The 9,469-nt window shown below is 53.6% G+C and overlaps 2 protein-coding genes across 4 annotated transcripts in view; one reads left to right on the top strand and one right to left on the bottom strand.

Moving 5' to 3' along the window:
- The window catches only part of SLC5A10 (solute carrier family 5 (sodium/sugar cotransporter), member 10), a 39,672-nt gene that overhangs the window by 11,913 nt on the left and 18,290 nt on the right, over positions 1 to 9,469 (top strand). For all 3 annotated transcript variants that reach the window (XM_009070965.1, XM_009070966.1, XM_009070967.1), the window contains 2 exons: positions 2,055 to 2,260; positions 4,542 to 4,677. In XM_009070965.1, the coding sequence (XP_009069213.1) occupies positions 2,055 to 2,260; positions 4,542 to 4,677 (342 nt within the window). The remainder of the gene's footprint in view (positions 1 to 2,054; positions 2,261 to 4,541; positions 4,678 to 9,469) is intronic.
- The window catches only part of FAM83G (family with sequence similarity 83, member G), a 17,095-nt gene continuing 9,989 nt past the window's right edge, over positions 2,364 to 9,469 (bottom strand). The window contains exons 3-5 of the mRNA XM_009070964.1: positions 8,600 to 8,724; positions 6,354 to 7,800; positions 2,364 to 2,783 (exon numbers count right to left, since the gene is read on the bottom strand). Coding sequence (XP_009069212.1) covers positions 2,364 to 2,783; positions 6,354 to 7,800; positions 8,600 to 8,724 — 1,992 coding nt within the window. The remainder of the gene's footprint in view (positions 2,784 to 6,353; positions 7,801 to 8,599; positions 8,725 to 9,469) is intronic.

Raw genomic sequence — 9,469 nt, 5'->3', positions numbered from 1 at the left:
GGCAGCCACAGCTTCTCTGAGCAACCTGTGCCAGTGCCTCAGCACCCTCACAGCCAAGAATTTCTCCCCAATATCCAATCTAAACCTCCTGTCTTTCAGTTTAAGATCACTTGCTGAATAGAGTTTGGCAGTGCCGGTGGTGGCTTGGCTTAGGTCCAGCATCACAGATAAGACAGACTGCACCATCCTGCACCCACTTGCCATTCACCACGGGGATGTTAATCCCTGCAGAGCCTCTGGGCTGCATCCCAGCATCTGCAGGCTGAGCTCCGGCTGCCTGGAGGATTTTGTTTTTTGGCGTAGGTGCCTTGACTTGCCGGTGAATACCTTTGGGAAGGGAGCAGGCCTGCACCCCCAGGCATGAATCTCTGCTTTCAGCATTTGGCCTCTGCCTCTGGAGAGCCTTTGTTGGTGCCCAACGCCCATGCAAAGCTTGGGAGTAGCCGGCGCCTGGATAAACCAAGCGCTGGAGAGAGGCCAGGGCTGCTTGCTCAAGAGCAGGAGGAGTTCACAAATGCTGACTCCCTGTGAAGCACTGGAAGAACGATTGCAAAGGGGGGATGTGGTGGGTGATGCCCGTTTGCCAACTCCCCAAAAGCCTCAGGCCAGGAGAATGCTCTGGGATGAGAACAGGGCTGTAGGTTGGTTATGGAAATGGGAGGGCTGCAGGGAGAGGGCTGTCCTCAGGCAGGAGGGGAAAGTGGAAGAAGGTGAGTGGCTTGGAAATTGGGATTTGCTCAAACTGGCACTTGATGATGATCCCAGCACCCAGCTCCTGGTGCCTGAGGGATTTGCTCTTGGTGTAAAGACAGCAGTGCTTGTGGGCATGGTCCTGTGGGAAGGAGACTGCTCAGGAGCACATCCCCACCTCAGTGGGAGCCAACTGAGGGTCTGGCCTGTGGGGATGGAAGTGATACAGGATGCAACAGCTGGACCAGATGTGGGGAAATCCACCAGGGGATGGTGTTCAAGGCCAGGTTGGAACAGTTCAGGCCTCGAGTAACCTGGTCTAGTGGGAGGTGTCCCTGCCCACAGCAGGGGAGGTTGGGACCAGATGATCTCTAAGGTCCATTCCAACCCCTGAAGATACTGATACGTTTGTGGGTCTTGCTTTGAGTCTCCCCTGCATGAGACCTCTGGAGCCTCCTCTCCTGAGCATCAGCCATGAGTATGGGGGTGCCAACACACCTCCCTGCTTACCTCCCCCAGGCTGCTGTGTGGGTGGCCGTGGTGCATGGGGGGAGCAGGGCGGGTGCCTCCCATCCCTCCCTCCGACAAAAAGTGATGCCTCTGGCTCCAGAATTCTTCTGCTGGAGGTACTGAGGGAGCTGCAAGGAATGTTCATCCCATGCCCCCCAGGAGCAGGGAGGCAGTGGGGGACCAGGGCAGAGCCCACAGCTGGTTGGCAGCAGCTGCAGGCAGGAGGAGCACTGGGTAGCTGCCAAGGGCTCGGAGGCTCTCTTGCTAGGGCTAGTTCATGGCACATACTCCTCAGTGAGGCTCAGATCTTGGATCCCATTTTGTAGGAAAAATGTAGTGAAAAAGGTCTTTTTTCTTATTATTTTTTTTACTGGTTGCTGGAGGTTTGGGGATAGGAGCTGTGGGGGATGCATGGGAAACATTCAACAACAGTAGAAAATGTTTGGCTGGACACTTGTGACAAGGCACCTTGAACTGCAGTTTATTGAGTCAAAGGCCACCTAATCTTGCATTTCAGTAGTCCTAGGTGAGGTTCCCCTGCCATAGGACCAGGGAGCTTTAATGAACAGATTGCTTTTACAGTACAAGGCTAAAAGAGGTGGGTCCCTTGAGGAGTCTTTGTCCCAGGACACGGGTCACCCTCCGAAGGGAGGGCAGACTGCACTGGGACCTGCTGTGCAAAATGTTAATAGAAGAGTCTCTTAAATAACTAGAAGAAAACACAATCACGGATGAGCCCACCCTCTCTGGGGAGCACTTCAGGGTTAACGAGCTGGTAAGTGTTTTGCCAGCTGATCCCACAGACCAGTGGGTTTTGCTTGACTCTAACCACCTCCCCCAATGGTGCTTTCCAGCTTTTAATAAGATTGGAGGTTACTCCAACCTGGAAGAGGCCTATTTAAAAGCTGTGCCATCCAAGATTGTTCCCAACACTACCTGCCACCTGCCCAGAGCGGATGCCATGCACCTCTTCCGAGACCCGGTCTCTGGAGATCTGCCCTGGACCGGGATGACTTTTGGGCTGTCTATCATGGCCACGTGGTACTGGTGCACTGACCAGGTAAATGTAAACAAGAATCCCCTGCCCCATGTAACACGGCGCTGCCTGGGCTCCAGGCATGCTCTACCACCACTCCTGCCCTGAGGACCACCTTCAGCAGCACCTAGTGGTCCTTCTGGCTGGTGGTCTCAGGGGGTTTCTTTTTGGAGTCAACAGAAGCACCTGGGGCTCCCGCAGCCCTGTTCTTGAGGTGCTTGGACTGGGACAGTTTGGAGAGCGGGATGCCAAGGGGTGTCCTCATCTCCTCCGTTGTCTTCTGGCTTTCGGGCAGGGAGGTGAAGCGTTTGCCTGATGCTCTGGGGTTGCTTGGGGAGAGGTGACCAGGTGCTGTGGGCTTGCTGGGGCTGAAGGCTTTGCTCTGCCAGTAGGGCTGGCTGCCTGCAATGGTCTTTTTGGGTTCCACTCCATCTCCTCTGTATTTGGAGGCCCCAAGGGGTTTCTCGTGCGTTGGGGAGCAGGAGACCTCCTTGCCCTGTTCTCTGCCTGCAGGGGTCCTGGGTCGGTAGCGGTAGATGTGTGTCCCCTGTTTGTTAAAGAGCAGAGAAAGAGGTGAGCTACAGCTGTTGTAAGGATGCTGCTCCCTGCAAGGACACTTCTTCATCTGTGCCATGGACTTGGTCCTCATGGCCAAATCCCTTGGTGTACTTCTTGCCCAAATTCTCCTGAGACTGGTGGCAGCTCAAAACTGCATCAAGTCAACCATGGCGGCTCCTTTGATTTCCTACTCTGGTCACACACTGTCCTGCACATGCAGCATCTCAGCAGACACTTCCCGAGCAGCCCTGGCAGCCTGGAAGCTGTCCCAAGCCAAGTCCCTCCTGCCTGGAGATTCAGGACAAGGCATCTCAATACCTTCTCTCCAGCAGCATCCTGAACACTCATCTTAATCATCTCAGCCCTCATTTCAGGCCCAAAGAGCATTCAGTCATCCAGACCCAACCTGTGGGATTAGGTGACTGCCAAGATCAGATGAAAGGATGGAGGGTTGGGAGAGCAGGTGGCATGAGGAGACAACAGAGAGCTGCAACACCACTGCGGGGGTGGCTCTGATTAGCTGGGTTGGGACACATTTGGATCGGATCTGAGCACTGTTAACCTTAATTCTGGACTGGGTAAGGCCATAACACACGGCTGTGGTCACCAGATATTTATCTGCTCTTTGGGTGTGCCTGTGCTGTGATCTGGAGGTGTGATTGCACCTGTGCAGATGTACCAGGTGAGATGGGATCTGGTGAGCACAGGTGCTGATGGCAGGATGAGCTGGGGCCAGGAGGCTGTAGATCCAACTGCACCAACCTGCTCTGCCTCTGCCATGACCCTCTCTGTGCTGCCACTGCTGCATCTCTACAGAGCTGTTGGCACCAGCTTGGTGTTCAGTCAATTTAGTCCCAGTATCCCAAAGGCCACCCTGGTCCTGGAGCAGACACCTCCTGCATTGACCAGGAGGGCTGTGCCTAGGCAGTTTAGCTTAGGTAATGTGAGATTGATTTAATTAAGTGCTTAAAATCATTGTTAAGGTCTGAGATGGCTTCAGTTTGGAAGGATTAAGGGTGATTTAGCTCTTCTCACTCATGGTGTACCTGATGTGGTGCACATGGTGCCTGAGCTAGGTGGTGGGTCCTATGGTTTTTTACATGCTCTGGCTCTTGGGAAGAAGTTAAACCATGGCTACCCCAAACATCCCACCTCAGAACCAGTACCCCATCCCACCTGCCCACCAGTGGCATAAGCCAGTGCTTGCTCAGGAGTGTCCTGCTGGGTCCTGAGCACTTCTCTGTAAGCTTTTGAGGAGTCTCTGAGCTCTTTCAAATCAGCAGTTCCTGCAGATATTACCTATTTAAGAGTGACTGCCTCAAAACCCAAGGGCTGGCTGTATTGTGGGAGGACACAGCTTGGCCAGAGCTTCAAGGTGTGATGGTTTGAGTGGTGTGAGCAGTGGAGTTGTGGGAGGAGGAGGCTGGACTTGGTGTCCATGTCATTGTGGGAACTCTGGGAAGGAGACTGAATAGAAAGGGCAAGACTGGGGAGGATGGTGGTGGTGAATAGTTGGTAATGGCAGGAGGATGCACTGCTGTGGTTGCACTGGGCTTTTGTGATGCTAGAGTAACACCAGCCATTACTGGTCTGGAGAGAAACCCCACTGTGGGTTGGGAACACATGTACACTGTGTTTGGGCCCAATTCCCAGTGGCTCCAGTGTTTGGGATGCAGTTTGGCAAGGAGCAGGCTGATATGGAATAGATGTTGGAGACTGCTCAGCCCTCCTGCCTGGCTTTTCACAGGTCATCGTCCAGCGGTCGCTCTCTGCTAAGAGCCTGAGTCACGCCAAGGCTGGCTCCATCCTGGCCAGCTACCTGAAGATGCTGCCACTCTTTGTCATCATCATGCCAGGGATGATCAGCAGGATCCTGTACCCAGGTAAGTGCCCACCACGTGGCCATGGAGCTGGCAGGGTGGGTATTTCCCTGTCACTGAGGGATGAATGGGAGTGGGGCTTGTCTGGAAAGTCTGCTCTGCACATAACTGGGGGCTCTGTGGGAGGAAGAGGGACAGGAGAAGACACAGGTGTCCCCAGTGTTCTCCTTGAGCCTGCTGTGCATGCAGGTGTGAATGAGGTTGTGTATTTAGGGAAGGTGATGCTCCAGGAAGAACTTGTTCTCTATGGGATGGAAAACACAATGTTTGCCCTGAGTGAGCTTCCACCTGTGTTTTGGGCTACAATGGGCTATGTGCCACCATGAAAGAAACATGGACCCATCATAAAAACGTTGGGGGCTTTGATGGTGATTCCTGTCGGATTCCGGTTTTCTAGAGTGAATCAAGCATTGCTTTGGTTTATTATTCTTAGACATAGGAGAAACTCTTCCCTGCACATCTCCACCAGCTGAGTGCTGGCTTTCCTAACCCTGATCTGCCTTTCATCAGAGGGCCAAAACAAGTTCCTGCAGGAACACCAGTGTACCTGGCTACTCTGAGCAAGGTGGCACCTGAGGACCTGGGTCACACAGCATCAAAGGGCTCAGTGCTCCTTGCCCTGCAGGGCGAAGGGGTATTTCATGTGCGAGGATTAAAGCTCTGAGCTCCCTGCCACTGGCTGGAAAGGGAGAAGCAAGTGGACTCTGGGATAGTAAATTTAATTCCTTGTAAATACAGATTAGATGCTCAGCTGGGGTAACCTCAGGCAGTTTCAGTGATTTCAGCTGCTGATTTAGCCCTGGGGGTTTGAATGCCCCAAAAACAGTGGGTGGGGAGCCTTGAGAAATCAAAATGCTTAGCAATGCTGCAAGAGGCTGCAGTGCTTCGGTGGAAAAAGGGGATTGATCCCTGCTTAGATGGGGCGATGGCAGGGATGCTCCAGCAGTGAGGTCCTGGTGTTCACCCCATGCTCCAGCAGTGAGGTCCTGGAGTTCACCCTGTGCTCCAGCCGTGGGACTGGAGTGCACCCCATAGTCTTGCAGCAGGTGCTGGCATGCACCCCGTGTGGTGACAAAGTCTGGCGTCACTCGTGGATCAGCCACCAAGCTGCTGACTGTGGCACTCGCCCACAGAGGTTGCCATCCCTGTTTCTCTGCTGTCTTGCTCTGCCTAATTATGTGTCCGAGCGCTTTTACTTTGATGCTAATCACCTTGGCAAGGTGCTAGAAAACAAGCCTGAGAAGGACACGCCTGCACGCACAGTCTGTCCCTGGCTCGGCATGATGCCACAGCTGATGGGCTGTGGATGGAGCTCAGCGAGTTCAGGCACATCTGTACAGCTGTGATCAGAACTGCTGGGCTCCATCCCCAGCCCAATGCTGTGGGATAATCTTTAATTCCCACAAACATCCCCTTTGCCAGCCATTCCCATTGCACTCCCAGACACTAAGAGCTGTGGCACAGCTACCACCTTCCCAACCAAGAGCACCTCTCGGGTGACTCCTACCATTGCCAACTGTAGGGTGTTATTCTCTTATATGGGAAATCTGATCTTGGCATCTAGGATGTGACACCAAAGCTCAGGGTGACACCACACCTCGGCTGAGCCGGCTGGGTCACCTCCAGGTTTGCAGCTTTTGTAGGGTGATAAAATGTAAGGTTATAGCAAAAAGTCCTACCTGGGTGGCACTGCTGGGGTAGGAGCTGTTGCCATCCAGGATGGTGCGGGGCAGCACACGCCTAATCTCCACAGCATTGCTCCTCCTCTTCGTCATGTCCTCCACACGGATGTGCTTTAGGGATGGGAGGCTCCCTAGGGGGCTGAGGAAGGTGCCCCGGCTGATGTGAGGGTCACTGAGCTTCCTCTGCATGGGAAGGATCTCCCCATTGTGGGTGACATCCGAGTTGGTTCGCCGCAGTGGCCCATAGCGATCCCTTACCTCAAAGTACTCGTCTGAGATGGAGGAGGCATTGGAGCGACGGTAGCTGTGGTCAGCAGAGCTGCTGGAGTAGCTCTCCTGGTCACTGAGAGTGATGTACTCCTCTTCCTCCTCCTCCTCTTCTTCTCCCAGCCCATTGTGGGAGCAGGGAGGCCCTGTATCCTCCTGTGGCCTGGCCATCAGTCGGTCTGGCTGGAGATGAGAGGTCTCCATTGAAGCTCCGTTGGGTTTCTCCTGCCGTTCATGCTTCACAGCCACATGGTTGGTCAGCAGTGGTTGTGTGTCACACTCCAGAGCAGTGCTGCTGTCACAGGGCGTAATGACTTTGGTCATGAGGACACCGACAGGAACGGTCCTTGGCTTTGGAATTGGAGGTTTGATGTCCACCAACGTCTCCTCCAGTGGCTTCAAGTGGTGGCCCAATGGTGAAATGGCAAATGTTCCTGTTTGCTTTGTTGTCCAGCTGGTGCCTTCGATGGGGCTCATAACAGGGGCTGCAGGAGCTTCCATGGGGGGCTGTGGGGTCTGTCTTTGGCAGGGGGACAGCAGAGGTGGTTCCTGATCTGAGTTTTTCTTGGCCTCCATCTCCCTGTTCTTCAGCATCTGCCGGTGCTGGGCGCTGGCCTGGGAGACATCGCAGACTTTGATGCGGTTCATCTGTGAGAGCTTCACGTTCTTGATCTTGGGGTCAATAATGTTGATGTAGCCCAAGACTTCACTCCCAGGCTCAGGGTCAGGCTCCACCCAGGTGGGCAGATAGTCAAACATGTTGGCTTTCTCCAGATTCAGGAGGCCAGGGTGGATGAGCAGGGAGAGGTCTGCCACGTCGCCGTGCCGGTCGCCCCCCTGGCCCTCGGGCACGGCTTTGCCTTTGTTCTCTGTCTTCTGGTTTTTGTCCTGGTTCTCAGATGAAGTCTTGCTGATCTGGTCAGCACTCTTGGCCTTCACCAGGGCATATTTAGGGTTTATCAGCTTTTTCACCACAGCGTTGGCAGGGGTCACGGGCACAATGGAGGGCAGTGTTACGGGCTCGGGTTCGGGCTCTTCACCCATGGAGATGGACTTGAGGCTCACCCCCTTAGACATGAGGTAGAGCTCCTGGAACTGCTTGTCGAAAGCCTCTACCACTTGGCCCGAGAGAACTGTGATGACATTTCGGTCTGTCCTCGCCGCCGACCAGGTGAAGCTGGAACAGAAACACATTGGAAACTCTCCGAGTGCTTGCTGGTAAATAACACACCTCTCCCCAGCCCTGGCATTCCCCGGGGTATTGATAGTGCCAGCAGGGATGTGATCTCGCTGTAAACATCAATAACAATAATAATGGGACTGATGAAATAGCTCTCATCCCAAACTGGAGTGAAGGGCTGAAGTCCTGAGCACACTGGGACTCGAAGTAAAAATAGAAGGTATTTGCAGTGGGTCAGTTAGTTTTTCACTTTAGTGTTGGCTCAGTTTGGGTTGGTTAAGAAAAGTGACTCATAAATGGATGTGTTCTTGGTTGTGGCCAGAAAATAGGAAATGTTTCAGCTTCAAGGTCATAAAACTTGCCTTTTAGAGCTGAGAAGCTTACCAGGGCTGATCTATTTCTACCAAAATGAGTTTTCTTTTGGACAAACTGGAAAATACTTTGGGTAGGAAATGTTTAACTGGAAAAACTGAGGTTAACATGAGAGTTGAAGTGGCTGAGGTTTGGTGCTTTGGTCCCTCCTTGTGCTCATTACCTCTAATAGCAGAAGGACTTGGTGTGTCCCACTGCCTCCAAGAAGGGTAGGTGTCCTAGACCTGGTGGTCTAGGGGGTGGTGGGGAACCCTTGGATCCCATTCCAAATCTCCTTGAAAAATCATCTCCCGGTTTAGGAGGAGGGGAGCAAGTCTGGGATGATCCTGGGGCCACGCTAGGTGGGGACTAGGACTTGTGGATTTGTGTCAGTCCTTTGACCAACACCTCCATGGCGTGGGCAAGAGGAGAAGCCACTGATTACCTGTAGGATCCACACATGGCTCGATCCCCATCCACAAACATGAACTTCTGGGCCAATACCCCTTTGAACTTGGTGGCCGAGCGTGTGAAAAACTCTGTCCCCCCTGTGCTCCGGACGCGGAGGTTCTGCAAAACAAAGGCAGAGGCATGAGCAGGAGCAAAGGACTGGTCTGAGAGCACTGTTCACCCCTCCATTGACAGCCCTGGATGTTTCACAGCCCCTTTGAGGAGTGGAAATGCTCTTCATGGCTAGCTCAGAGGAGGCCACAGTGATGGGGAGATAAAATAACTTGCCCGAGGCCATTCTGTGATCCATGAACTTCTGGAGTTTCCTGCTTTGCCCATGTGTACTGGGCCATGTTTTCCACCTCTTGAACTCTGCACGGCCTGTGTCCGTGGGCGAGAAGCAAGTGGTGGTGCTGCCAAACACTCTCCATCTCCTGCAATCTATGCAAATGCCACCATGGGAGAGGAGGTTCTTCTCCTCCCCAGCGGGAGATGTACAAGGGTGTTTTGGAGGAGGTGGTGACCCCAGGACAGTGCATGTGGACCTGGTGGCAGTGGGTTTGTCCTCCACCATGCTCCCACCTTGCTGCACTCCTGAATCTGAGTGTTCAGTCCTGGTTTTAGGGGTGGGTGGGGAAGTAAAGGCAGTGGGGCAGCATCTTTTCCCCCTCGGGAAATGAAACTCAGTGGAGGGGAGTGTGTGTCCTCCCCCAGGGAACCTGGGGACAGAGGGACAGTCCTGGCTTTCTGAAAATGGTATTTTATCTCCATTCTGGCTCCTGACTCTGGTGTCTTCACTGAGGGCACTGATACATTCTTCAGTGGAGCAGATAGCATCTTCCACAGCAAATGGACTCTGGGTGGG

The sequence above is a fragment of the Acanthisitta chloris genome, unplaced genomic scaffold (assembly GCF_000695815.1).
Source record: "Acanthisitta chloris isolate BGI_N310 unplaced genomic scaffold, ASM69581v1 scaffold13233, whole genome shotgun sequence".
Classification (NCBI taxonomy): Eukaryota; Metazoa; Chordata; class Aves; order Passeriformes; family Acanthisittidae; genus Acanthisitta; species Acanthisitta chloris.
This window is presented reverse-complemented; position numbering and strand designations above follow the sequence as displayed.